The sequence below is a fragment of the Lygodium microphyllum genome, chromosome 22 (assembly GCF_053477565.2).
Source record: "Lygodium microphyllum isolate KBCC chromosome 22, Lygodium_microphyllum_v1.1.10, whole genome shotgun sequence".
Taxonomy (NCBI): domain Eukaryota; kingdom Viridiplantae; phylum Streptophyta; class Polypodiopsida; order Schizaeales; family Lygodiaceae; genus Lygodium; species Lygodium microphyllum.
In genome coordinates, this window is record NC_141156.1 from 104,729,398 (window position 1) to 104,744,140 (window position 14,743).

General features: G+C 38.8%; 1 protein-coding gene across 1 annotated transcript; it reads left to right on the plus strand.

The window, feature by feature from the left end:
* The first annotated feature begins 11,709 nt into the window (after positions 1-11,709).
* On the plus strand, positions 11,710-13,549 carry LOC148017462 (U-box domain-containing protein 26-like). The gene has a single exon (XM_087662642.1). It carries the CDS (start codon positions 11,887-11,889, stop codon positions 13,174-13,176), a length of 1,290 nt encoding a protein of 429 aa, XP_087518768.1. The 5' UTR covers positions 11,710-11,886; the 3' UTR covers positions 13,177-13,549.
* The last annotated feature ends 1,194 nt before the right edge of the window (positions 13,550-14,743 follow it).

Below are 14,743 nucleotides of genomic sequence, written 5' to 3' on the forward strand. Positions count from 1 at the left end.
CAAGAACCCCTGTTTCCATCATCCGATCGCGAAGGACCGGTCTGCAGAGGCGGAGGACCACTCCCAACTCTCCCTCATCAAGTCGTTTTGTACAAAGAAAAGAGTAATTTCCATATCTCTCATTAAGCTTCAAAGCTTAAGTTTAAAAGTTATTAAGCTTAGCTAGAAGCTTTAAAAAGCTTCATCATCAAAATTCGTCACGTCTGGGACAAGAGGAGACCTCTGATTTTTGCGCCGACAGCAAAAACGCCCCCCCCCCCCCCCCCCCCCCTCCCCCCACGAATTGCGCCGTTTGCTACCCATTAAGCTTCAAGCTTAATCATTTAAGCCATAGTCACACAAGCTTTTCAATCTTGCAAGTCATAACTAACTCCAGGTCACACCCAACCAGTCAAGTTCAGCAAGTCTCTCAAGTCTAAATCCTGTAAGTCAGATAAATCGACTAAGTTCTGCAACTCTGCAACTCTGCAAGTCAGACAAGTCAACCGGAGTCAAAATTGACTTCTGTCTAAAACTCATAGAAGGGCTGTTCTTGCGCAGAAACTCCGAACTGCAAAGTTGTTCATTGGAAGGTACTCTACCCATATGCAGGTTTGCTGAAGCATTTTCAACATATAAAGAAGGATAAAACGTAGATTTTTCGAAGATTGTAAAAGCCACACCCAAAAACACATAAGCCTTGCTTTGCAGGATGACGGAACCACATATGGATGATCTTATGGCTGAAGGCGACCTACCTGAACCTACGATGGAGCAAAAGCTGGATTTAATCATGATGCAATTGGAAGAAGAACGAAGGGCTAGGCAAGCATTGCAAGTTCAACTGGCAAATTTACAAAGAGCGTCTACCGACAAAGAAGAACCTCAAGCTGAAGATCTTATCCGACGTACCATTGATGCAACTCTCGAAGCTCAAACCATCTACAAGGAATCAAAGATAAGTAAAAGAAGTTTCAAATTCCGTACTTTCAATGGCATATGAGAAGGAAAAACTGTTTTAGCATTCATTAGTCAGTTTGACGACTATTTCCATGAGGAAACCTATGCAGAAAAATATAAAATCAAGTGTGTCACTAATCATTTAGTGGACAGAGCATCTCTTTGGTGGACTGTAGTACGCAAGAGTATAGATTGTCCTACTACCTGGGAGAATTTCAAGAAGAGGTTCATGCAAAATTTCCTTCCTCCACAATTTCATGAGAAAGCTATTAAGCAATGGGATCTTCTTCAGCAACGGGATCGTGAGCCTATTCTTCAGTATACAGAGCGTTTTTGGAATGCATTACTCCAGCTACGCATGCTTGAAGATGTACCTGAAGCGACACACAAGCGCAAGTATATGTCTGGACTCCTTGGACATTACTATGCTGAAGTTAACATGTTCAAGCCTGCTACTCTTGAAGACGCCATTTCACTAGCTCACGACACTGAAGACAAGCTGCGAGGTAGAGACAGACGTCCACAGCAATTCCAAGCCAATGGTAACTATGGATCTAAGCAATTCAATTCCAACTTTAGAAGATTTAATCCAGGTCGTTTCTCTTCATCATCTTTCCGTAAAAATTGGGCAAAACCACCTGCATTACCATTCAATGTTAATCAAAACCCTAAGCCTATTCCACAGCCAAACCCTAATGTCCCTAGACTTCCTGCCATTGCAAACAATGTAACCAAAGCCAAACCAATAGTATGCTATAAATGCCACCAGCCTGGACATCTAGCAGCAAATTGCCATTCAAAGAAGCCACCTGCCCATATCAACTACCTTGGAGCAATGGATGAAGACGAACATGAAGATATGCCCGATTTCACAGAAGATGAGGATGACACTACTACTCCTTCGGATACTTTACTAGGTATGCCAACTCCACATTCTTTATTGACTATGAAATGTTTGGTGCATGGAAAGGAAAAGATTATTTTGCATGATGACGGTAGCACTCATGATTTTATTTCAGAAAAATTAGTAAAAGAATTGAAGTGCAGACTGTACCTACACATTATTGCATCAAAGCAGCATTCTTAGGCACTAGGTATAATGGTACACAGGAAGTGCATGACTTAGAGATTCAAATTGGTCAATACACTGAAAGAAGAAATTTTCTAGTTGTTCCATTACAGTTGAGTGACATTATTTTAGGTATGCCTTGGCGTCATCAGCATAACCCAGATATAGACTATTCCACACATTCAATGAATATTAATTTTCAAGGAAAATCTATTACATTATATGGTATGCATGCATCCAATGTTTTTCCACTGCTTTCGCATACTCAAGCTAAACGTGCATTACGCAAGAGTAGTAAATCTTATCTCATTTGGGTGAATGAATTGCAAGTAAAAGAAAATCATATGCATTCTAGGCATAAAGAATTTCTTGCACATTTTAAGGACTGTTTTGCCGAAGACCTACCACCTGGTTTACCTCCTTCATGTCCAGAAGACCATAAGATAGATTTGATTCCTGGTACACAACCACCTTGCAAAGCACCATATAGGCATAACCAGATAGAGCAAAAAGAAATTCAGAGTCAAGTTGAGGAATTACTAAATAGAGGATTGATTAGACCTAGTAGTTCTCCATTCGGTGCATTTGTTCTGTTAGTCAAGAAAAAGAATAATACATATCATATGTGCATTGACTATTGAGATTTAAATAAGATCACTGTAAAGAATAGGTATCCCATTCCTAGAGTTGATGACCTTATGGACAAACTGCAAGGATCTGCCATATTTAGTAAAATAGACCTTAAGTCTGGTTATCATCAGGTGAGACTAGATACGTCAGACATATTCAAAACTGCATTTAGGACACAGTTTGGTCATTACGAATTTTTAGTGATGCCATTTGGATTGACTAATGCACCTGCTACGTTTAGTAGAATTATGAACCGTATATTTTTTAAATATCAGTATTGTGTAATTGTCTTCTTTGATGATATTTTGGTGTTTAGTCAAAATGAGAAGGAACATTATGAGCATTTGTCATTGGTTTTCCAGTTATTAAAAGATAATCAATTGTATGCAAATCCGGAAAAGAGTGAATTCTTTAAAACAGAAATTGAGTATTTAGGTCATATTGTATCATCTGATGGAATTAAAGTTGACCCTAAGAAAATAGATGCAATATTGAATTGGCCTGTACCTAAAAACGTGCATGAGTTACGCTCATTCCTTGGTCTTGCTAGTTTCTATAGGAAGTTTGTACGTAATTTTTCCTTACTTGCTTTACCATTAACCAAACTTCTGAAAAAAGGAATTATTTATCATTGGTCCAAGAATCAACAGAAATCCTTTGATTTATTGAAACATGCCTTAACCCATGCCCATGTCTTACAGTTACCTGATTTTAATAGACCATTCTTTCTAGTAGTGACCGATGTTAGTGGATCAGGAATAGGAGCTGTACTTATGCAAGATAATCATCCTATAGCCTATTCTAGTTGTAAGCTGAAACCCTCTGAACTGAAATATTTCACATATGACAAAGAACTATTAGCTGTTGTACAAGCATTAAGACAGTGGAAACACTACTTAATGGGTTCAAAATTTATGATTAAGACCAATCAGCAAAGTATTAGACATTTACTTAGCCAACCCCAAATCTCTGACCGACATATCAAATGGACATCCTTTATTCAAAGTTTTCATCCTATCATTCAATACCAACCCGGTAAAGAAAATGTAGTGGCTGATGCATTAAGTAGAAGACCTGCCATTCATAATATTTCTGTTATATCTTTTAATTCTTTGATTGCTATGAAAGATACTTATCATCAGGATATTACTTTTCATGCTGATTGGAATAAATTAGTTCAAAATAACTTCATTCCTATTGATTCATTGTCATATAATGATGGATTTATGTTTTATGAAAAGAGATTGTGTGTTACAATTCCATTCCGATCTTTTGTTTTGAATGAGATTCATTGTCCCCCATATCAAGGTCATTGAGGTATCATATCTACTTTACGTACATTAACTGAAGATTTTTATTGGCCGTATATGGACATGATGTATCTAACTTTGTTTCTGAATGTTTGATTTGTCAAAGAGTTAAGAGACATCATGGTAAACAGTATGGATTACTTATGCCTTTGTCTATTCCATCTAAACCTTGGGAACAAATTTCTATGGATTTTATTACTGGCTTACCTAATACTAAATCTAACCATGATATGATTTGGATAGTCGTAGATAGATTTAGTAAACAAGCATATCTCATACCATGTAAGAAAACTTTAAGAGCATCACAAGCAGCACAATTGTTTTTGAAAACTGTTTTCACTAACCATGGATTGCCAAAAGTTATTATTTCAGATCGTGATTCTAGATTTTGTAACAACTTTTGGATTCCTTTGTTTGCTAACCTAGGCACAAAGATTGATTTCTCATCTGCATTTCATCCAGAAACTAATGGACAAACAGAAGCCACTAATAGCACTATTTTAGATCTCTTAGGTGCATATACTATTTCTAAACCTCAGAGATGGGACACACATTTGCATTTATTACAGTTTGCATATCACAATACACCACATACATCTACAAAGAAAGCACCGTTTGAAGTGATTTATGGTTATAGATTATCTACACCTATTGCATCTTTGCCAAATAGAATTCAGAGTGCTGATGATATTGCTAGTATGCATAATACTATTTTTGATGAGGTAAAAGACATGATTGCCAAAGCCCAGCAATCATATACCAAACAAGCCAATAAGAAAAGACAAGCAATGAATTTCAAAGTTGATGACTATGTTTGGTTGAGAATAGAAAAACATAGACTACAAAGTGTAGATAGACACCCAGTTGTGAAATTAGCCCCTAGATTTTATGGACCATTTAGGATCATTCATAAAATTAATGACAATGCATTCAAGTTAGAATTACCACCTCATTGGAAAATTCACAACACATTTCACATTAGTTTGTTAAGACCATTTAGAGGCCAATTACATGTACACCCTGTTTATGAAAACCCACCTTTGTTAGAGGAAGAGACTGAAATACTTGAACCTGAAGCTATCATAGATACTGACTTTATGACCACTAGAACTGGCTGAAGATATTCTAGATATCTAATTAAATTTAAGAACCATCCTGTAGAGGAAGCACAATGGATGCACGCAAGAGACTTAAATGCTTTTCCCACTCTGTTAGCTCCACATTGAGCTAATAACAATTGAGGTCAATTGCTATCCCACCCTGGGGGTATGATGCCAGGAGGCATATTTCACGGTGGATTCCGTGCCACGGTGGATTCTGTGAGGTTTTACGGTGGATTCCGTAAACTTTGATGACCGGGGCTCATACACAAAGTGGATTCTTTGTGCGAGAAGTTGATGGGGACACCTGTCCTTTTCGGGCATTTCATTAATTTAGTGTGTACATGGGTGATTCCATAGCAGGTGATTTCGCAAAATGCATATTAAATTAATAAATATTTATAAGTTTAGAGTGCACACTCGTAATAAATTAAGGTTAGGATTTATTTCTAACCAGTTGATTTATTTATGTAGCTGAAGACTACTAGGTATTCACTTTTGTCGGTTTAATTGTATTATTTTACTAACGATTGTGAATGCTTCAGTTGATGTGTAGAGATAGCAGCAGTGGCGGAGGAAAGCATTGGAGGATAGCGAGTATTCGATTTATGGATTATATTTTGATAGGCGCCACGCCTATATTTTGTCACGCCTATTTATTGAGGCGTCGGATATTTATTATTATTTTGTATCCGCATGGGCACACGATTATGTTATTTCTATTTGGACATTGTATTGGTCGTGCCAGACTCTTTGGGCACCGTCCATTAGCTTTATTCCTATTTTTGTATTAAAGCAAACTCAAAAGCTAAAAGCTTGCTATTTTGTAATTTGGGCTATTATTTGAGCTTGAAGATGATTAATACACAGAATACATGCTTTGTGGAGCGCTCACACAAGGCATGGGGGGAGATTGCACCCAATTGGTCTCTTGCTCTTTTCGTTCATGCTTTTTACCTTGTAATTTGTGCAAAAAGTAGAGTTCTATTGTTCTTGGGGACCTTCCGGCATTCACTACGCAAGCGTACAGCATCCGATCTACGCACCAAGACAAGAATCTAATTTTCTTTGAAATAGTGATACTGCTTTACCTAAGTGACTATAGGATTGCTTTGCACATGTCCATGCTAAGTTTACACTATTTGTGGTCATTTTTCATCATGATGTTGGAGTTGAGTTTATACCTCTATTTAAATGCAAAGTGTTAGTAGGCAGCTTTCTCGAACAACAAACTAGACATTGTAAGTGACCCTTAGGTATGGGTTGTAGTTTGAATGCACTATAGGGAAACCTCTAAAAATTTCAAGACAAAAATAGCCTAGATTCTAGCACCTAAAATAGGGGAGAAAGTGGTTGGGAAAAATCATAGTATGTATGCTTGATTCAAGGAGAAAGCATAGGAGAAGACTAAAGAGAACATAAAAAGCACTTGTTACGATTGAGAGGACTAATCTAGGAGTTTATGGACCACTATAGACTACTCTAAATAGGCAAATAGATCTAATACTGTTCATGAGTAGATTGCTTTGATTAATCATGAATCTATGTGAGACTATTGCTCTTTGCTATCCCAAATAGAGGGATTTTTGTGGATTATTTTGGGTTTTCTTGATCTATTGTTGTAATAGATTGAAAGCATAGATTTTTGAACTTGAAAGAAGGGTTTTTGGAAGCTTCAAGATAGGGTATTATTAGTTTATGTGGGTTGCATACATACCTCATGCATATTGTTTGATCCTTGATCTCATGCATCCTATGTGTGAACTCTTCTTACCTGAGTCCCAATGGGTTTCAACCATACATGATAAACACCCTAACAACATTGATTATTTCAATGATGGGGTCATGGTTGATGGTGATGTAAAGGGATGATGTTTGCTCTCTTTCCTTTTAATGATGGTGATGTCTTTTCAATTGCTAGTTCATGGCTTTTTCCTTATTTTTAATTACTAATTTCTTTACCTCTTCTCAAGTCCCTTTTCACACACATTAGAAGAGAACGATTAGTTAGAAAGACTTTAGTCCAAATGATGTGATATAAGGCTTTTGCCTTACTATTAGTAAGTTATTTATCTCTTCCCAAGACCCTTTTCACACACATTAAATTTTGTGTTTATACACAAGACATGTATATGTTTTGATATGCATCATGGCAGGATCAAGATTGAGTATTAGGGTCCGTTGCTCACCTTGGGATATTACAACCTAATAGGCTTCTAATACTACTCACATACTAAGCTAGTAATATTGCTATTAACCTTTTAGTGTAAATATATTTATATATAATCATTAATGAATGAATCATTAAGGATCTTAGATATTGGATATATATATATATATATATATATATATATATATATATATATATATATATATATATATATGGAAATTCTTAGATTTTAACTTTAATAATTAACTCGAATAAACTAATTTTCTTACACTAATAAAGATAATTAGAGAGAGAGAGAGAGAGAGAGAGAGAGAGAGAGAGAGAGAGAGAGAGCCTTAATTGGCTTGTAATTATCGTATGATCTATAATGTTTAGTGCATACATGTTTCACTACGTCGCTCATATACTTCGTAAGTACACATAATCATCAATAACTAATTGACACTAATTAGTCTTGGTTTGACTAATCAAGAATCAGTTAACATTTATCAAATACATATATTACTAATTAGCAATAATATAGATGGCTCCTAATATCTAATAATATACTCCACTACTATATATATAACCCTCTCTCTCTCTCTCTCTCTCTCTCTCTCTCTCTCTCTCTCTCTCTCTCTCTCTCCTATGTTTGTATATTAGTACTAATCTAGATCTTTTTAAAAAAACCTTAAACATAGATACATTGCATCATAATCCTATAACAAGCAGTAAACAAGCATAAATCCCAAGGAGTCCACCTTATAGAACATGTAAGATACCACATGAGTTTGAAAGAAAGGGTATTATATTTGGTAAAAATTTACAAGATTATATTTACAAAAGATATTATTTAATTATAATTTGAAAAAAATCTATAAGTTTGGCAAAGTAAAAGGGGTCATTTTAAGACCCTATAGCATGTAAGAATGGGCATTTCTTAATATCAACCAAGAAGTGAAAATGAAAGCAGGGTAAAAGTTAGGGGCAATTTTTAGCCCAAACTTGGCTATTTTTCAGAGGCTTTCTTAGTCATTAGGCTAAATTTTTAGACTTGAAAACTCAAAACATAGCCCATATATACAAAACTTTACATAGTTTGATCTTAAATTCACCCAAAAATAGCTCAAAAATAGGGTTTTCTCTTAATATTTACCCAATTTGATAAAATCTTTGCCATTGATCAATTAAACATTCGCCACCTATCCACAAACTAAAAATCAAAGGGGTCCCTTATTTTTTACCCTACATGAAAGCAAGTTGTGCCCTTACCTCTTAAGCTTGATGGCAGCATGAGAATGAGGAAAGCAAGGTAAGTTTTGGCTTTAGATATTTTTGACCAACATCAGAATGTCCACCAATATATCCATCAATATGATTGTCAATATATATATTAGAAATAGGTCAATATGTTCATCGATATATACCAAGGGTTATACTAACATATGCCTTTCTTAATAATCGTGTCAATATGCTCATCGATATGTACCAAGGGCTACATTAACATATATTTTGAAGTACCTTCTGATGTACCTATCAAATAACACAGTGATAATTTGAAATTTCTTCTAGATGGGATCAAAATGCCCTTCATATGCTATCGTGGTTGGACCGACGTTGGTGTGCTCAACTCCATAGAGAAGGGCTATAGGAAAGAATTCAAGGTCACCTATTGCTGATTTCAAACCTTAATTAGAAGGATGATCCTATTAAGGGTGATCTTGGGATGTTAATGGATAGACCATGCAAATTGGTTATGGGAGTCACTTTTATCCTTTGGAGGTAGTTGACAAATCAATCAAAATGACTACTTTCATAAAGTTGTAATTTAAAGGATATTGATTTTATGTTTTGCACATCTTTATTGTTTTTGTGGTCATGCTCAATGGGCCGCCTATTTTTGCAAGTTGGCATAGTAAGAGCTTGAGTATTCAGGGATTTTCTATGGCATAAGGATGATCATCAAGCTTGGGATTGCATTTCTTGTAATCAAATCATAACTAGGAGAAGTCTCGAGGAAGTCACTATATGTATATCCTCTACATCACATGCGTTCAAGGCCTATTTATAAATATCCTTATCTGTGAATTTTTCTTGAATAAAACATAACCGTTTTCTATTAAATTTGTAAATAACCGCTTTATGTTACACCCTTCTGTATGTAAAAAATGTACAAAATTGGTGTTTTAAAAATACCTTATTTTGAACCCACGTGATGCACACATATATTCATGAGTAACTTACCCGAGGGAGAAGTCAAGATGGTCATGCTTTGATATCTTTGCATAATAGAGCTATAAAATATAGCTTGAAATGGCTTCCAAGGACTACTTCAAATTAGCAAAAGGCAATATTACATCATTAGGTTTCTATTACTCCCATAAAGGGAAAGGTTTGGGTTGATTTGCAATGGTACGATAGACAATTGTTGTTTGATGGGAAACTAAGAGTTGGATTCTGTAATAAAATTAATATTAATGCATGGAAATACTATTTTAATGTTGCCAGTTGGGCTAATGAGAAAGACGATTCTTCTTTAAGGAGCCTTTAGGTCTATCAATTTTAGTCTCTTCTTTTGTTGTTTAGGATAGCATGCCTTTCTTTCGGTCTAACATGAGAACTACTTTTAAGTTACATTCTAAGAGCCTTTAGGAATGGATTTATATGTGGAATCCCAATAAGTTGGATTGGTCTAAAATACTATGAGCTTAAGGAGAGATTCTCTATTTCTAATAAAGAGGAGGAATGGATGATTTCTCTCTTATAGGAATTGGCCTTCCTCCTTGAGGTTTATGCTAAATTTCTATTGTGAGCATTTATTCATTAATGAGTCTTGGCTTCTAGACTGAAATCTATCCCTCCTATTTTGAATAACTTATTGGATGTTGAAGGTTCATGTCTCTTGCATTAAGATAGCACGATGCTATTAGCACAGAAATTTTAAGGCTTGGTGTTAACTATTTCGACACAGCTACTCCATTTGCCAAGACCGATTTGATGCTTTGGAGACTTCTAATAGTTAGCAACCTACTTGAAAGTAAGTTACAACAAATTCTCGTTTATGTAAGAGCCTTGAGGAAGATGTATTTCATCTCTTTTTGTCTTACAATTGTGTTAGAAGATTTTGAAGGAAGACTCGAGAGTGGCTTGCTAGATCTCAACTTCATGATGATGTTTTGTGGAAGCATGAAAGGGGAGAATGTTGCATGTTTGTTTGAGGTGTGCCATGTTTTAAGAGGGGACATATATTTGGGAATGTCACAAGATTGAGTTATATTCAAGGGTTGGCTTGGATAATTGTTGATCCTACAAATTAATTTGAGAAATCCTCTTGGCAAGTAATTGAGTTCCTTTGTGGAAAGAGAAAAACAAGGCTTGCAAGATGGTCATTTCCAAGCTAAAATGTATAGCTTCTAGTATGGTTATAGTTCCTTATAACACATTTTAAAAAAAAGTGTCTAGCCATATGTAGAGGTGATATTGGTATCTTAAATGCTCTTAAATGTGTAGGTATGTGACATGCTACTTGTGCACATAAGGGTCCCATCTATGCCTTGTTCACCTCCTTGTGAGCTCAACACCTTGTAACTAATATCCTCATTTTAGCTACATCCTCATATAAGAGCCCCTCCATGCGTAGGTCCATTGACCAATGGACCCACACGTTGGTAGACTAAAGTCTAGGTATTGAGCCTACACACACGAGTTTAGAATTCGCAATGGCTCCCATTTCCAACAAGCAAAACATGATGTGGAAGGGGAACAAACTGAAATAGGAGAGATAAGATGCAATCTGGGCAAGAGGAATAATGAACTACCAATGTGAGCTCAACACATCACTATAGGCCCCTGTAGGTTAATGGAGCAAACCCTAGTACCTTTAATTTTAGTGAATACTCAATTGCCTGACCAAAGTTCCTCTTTTTTTAGGGAATCAAGTTAATCAACCTAGCCACAGGTCTATAAACTGGCCTCTATGAACTCACACAAGACAATTGGACTTGTGTGCGACCTAGCTCTAATATATCGTGCATTCGCATTGTTGAGAGCAGCACTTATGGATATTAACATGTGTCTTTCTCAGGTTTCACGATTCTTTACAAATTTTGAGAAGAAGGGCCAGCAATCGGCCGGTTATATTTGACTTTACTGGGTTTGGATGCCTTAAATAAAGGGGGTGGGAACCCACACGATTGGGCAAAATTGGACGGTTACACTTGACTTACTGGGGGCCTGGAGGGCCTCTAGAACGAGCGGTGGGAGCCACGCGTGGATTCAATGCATTACGATTCACGACTTTGCCTTCAAAGCGGAAGATGGCGTGGAAAGTCGAGCGTTTGCTCGTTCAAACAAACGGCCTGCCCGCCGGCCACGGCCATTGACTGGCGACGACTTGCTCGCAAAGACTTACCCAGTCACGGGCAAAATGGACCACAGCCTTATACTCCCGAGTCCCTCCCAGATATTGAATATATAGCTAAGCCTCTCTGCGTCATCTGTGGTGACTGGTCGCCAATTAGGAAAAGCTCTCTCATCAGCCTCTTCATATCCAGCTCTGTGTTTGTGTAATATTTGTACAGAGACAGCTGCGATCGGATCCTCATCGAAGATCTCTGACCGATCTCGCCAAAGCCAGATCTCTCTCTCTCTCTCTCTCTCTCTCTCTCGCAAGCTGTGATTGTGCAGGGAATGCAGGCCGTGGACGTCCCCCCCCTCTTCACCTGCCCCATCTCGCTGTCTCTCATGCAGGACCCCGTCACCCTCCCCTCGGGTATCACCTACGACCGCGCCAGCATCGAGAAATGGCTCGACGACGGTAACCTCACCTGCCCCTTCACCATGACCGTCGTCGGCCCGGACCCGGACCTCATCCCCAACCACGCCCTGCGCCGCATGATCCAGGACTGGTCCGTCGCCAACAGATCCAAAGGCGTTGAGCGCGTGGCCACGCCCACGCCGCCCGCTGAGCCGCGCGCCGTACGTGCGATGCTGCAGGAGGTGCGCGCTGGGGCAGCCGGCTCGAACGTCCCCGGCCCGAGCCTGCAGGCGCTGCGAAGCCTCAGGGGGATCTCCAAGAAGAGTGAGAGGAACAGGAGGTGCGTGAGGGAGGCCGGCGCAACGGAGGTTCTGGCGGAGGCAGCCGCGGGGTATTACGCGTCGATAGCTGCCGCCTCTTCTCGCGATGATCATAGACAATTGTTGCGCTGCGATGATGATCCCGAATCGTCAGATCAGCGCAGGGAGGAGGCCATCGAGGCGCTGCAGGAATGCGTCGCAGTGATGGCTTTACTGGAGCTCGAGGACGCCGCGCCCATGGCGCAGTCCAGGCTTGTCGCGGCTCTGTCATGGCTGCTCAACCGGGCCTGCAGCATCGATGCTCGCGTCAATGCGGCTCTTGTCCTCCGGCGCCTCGCGTACAACGAGGCCACCCGCAGGCTCATCAGCCCCTCCCGCGACGTCATAACAGGCCTCACGTCCCTTCTCAGGGAGCCTCTCTACCCTGTCGCGACTAAGGCAGCTCTCCGGACCCTCTTCGCTCTCTACCACGAGCCGCAACACGCCGTGCGGGCTCTAGCCCGCCACCAGGAAGCCATCCACGCCCTTATCGAGCTCCTGCCCGGCGCCTCAACGCACACTACAGAGCGCATCCTCGCCCTCCTCTATTCCGTGTCCGCCTGCGCAGACGGCCGCGCCCTCATCCGCGGGCACGCCCTCGCAGTCCCCTCCCTCGTCAGGAGCCTCCTCGTGGTCTCCGAGCTCGCCGACCAGCACGCCATCTCCATTCTTTGGTCCATCTGCGTCCATACCTGCGACGATGACTGCATTGAGGCCGCCTCCCACCTCGGCGTCACCCAGAGCCTCCTCCTGCTAGCTCAAATGGACATCCCGCAACCCATCAAACAGAAAACCAAGGATCTCCTAAAAACCTTTGCCCCTATCGATTGTGTCAATGCCTCTGGCACCTCGCTCAGAATATGAAAACCAGCTCTAATTGATTTGCCCCATCACAGTCTTACGTTTCACGATGACACATCGTTATACAAATGTATTCATTTTTTCTCGCATCAAGCGAGATTGTACAGACACAAGATGGCCAAAAGTTTGGCATTGCAAAACATGAGATGATTTAAGTGCATGAGCGTTGCTAGAAAAGTTTGGCACTGTAAATTAGCCTATTTAACAAGGGGTGCCTAGCCCACTTTTTCTAAATATATTTCTAAAGCACTTTTACTAGTAAAGTGAGATTGGTGAGTCCATTTGTGCAATTGCTGTGTAATGGCCATGTACTTGTGTGCCAAAAAAGGTGAAGAGAAATTTTGGGCATGCAGGTTAGGCCGGTCGATTTTTGCAGCCATAGACATGTCTAGAGAAACCTCCTTGCAACAAGTTAGTTGCACACCCCTGCATGAGAACCAAGTTTGGATGAATGTAAAACCTTACTAATCCCAATTTAACAAAGGTGCATATGAGTGATATATCAACTTTTTGGAAGAACTGTACATGATGCATTTCTTCACTTCAACCACCTCTAAATGAACAAAAGTGACTCTGTACATGATGCATTCCTTCACTTCAACCACTCTAAATGAACAAAAGTGACTCTGGGATCATCAAGAGTGAGAGGAACTCTCAAAGAGGAACAAGGGTGATACCAAATTAACACCTAAGCTACCTAAAGGACAACAAGGAAAAACTGTTCCAACCAACCAAGAGAGAATTTGGTGCCTTCGTGCATCATTCTTTTCATCACTTTAATGGGCTAGTAAATAGCTAAACGTTAATCAAGTTATTGTGATAAGTCGTGCAATCATTTTAACTCCACTAAATCAACTATTGTGAGTTTCCTAACATTATGAATAAACATTTCCATCTATTGCTTCCTTATGTACATTCATAGCACTTGGAAGCACAATAAATTGTGTGGTTATACTTATCTTGGCACTTCCATAAAGCATATTTTATTTCTAAGTTTAGACAAAATAGTAATTACAAGCACTTCTAGGATGATTCAAGATTCATACTACAAATGACATAATTTTTCAATTGAGACAAGGGAATCATGATTATATTTTTTTCATGACTCACTTTCTACCTTTGGCAATAATGACTTTTTCATAATAGACATGGGATCTTGCCATATTTTTATATAGGTTCATAGTAATAAAAGGCAATTTAAATTGCACAAAAACTTGAAAAGAAACTAGAGTAAAACCATTGCTAGAGATAAATTTAAAATATGGAAATTTCCTGCTTTACCAGACTAGTTCAAGACTATAACATGGAAATAATATCATGTGAGTAAGATAACAAAATCAAGAATAGTTTAGTAGGGATTTAAAACTTTGTAATTGAGAAAAACAAATTGCATAGTATCAATTGACTCAAACATTAAACACTCTAAACCATTATGGAATTTAATTTTGATGTAAAAAATAAATCATGAATATATACATGTGTAGATGACACATGAGCTACCTATGTCTAGGGATGCATTGCAAGGGATTAGGCCCATAGAAGGCCATATTAATGTATTTCTTAAACTAAA

Excerpts from the sequence above, each read along its gene's own strand:
- LOC148017462 (XM_087662642.1), top strand. The coding sequence starts at position 11,887 with ATGCAGGCCGTGGACGTCCCCCCCCTCTTCACCTGCCCCATCTCGCTG.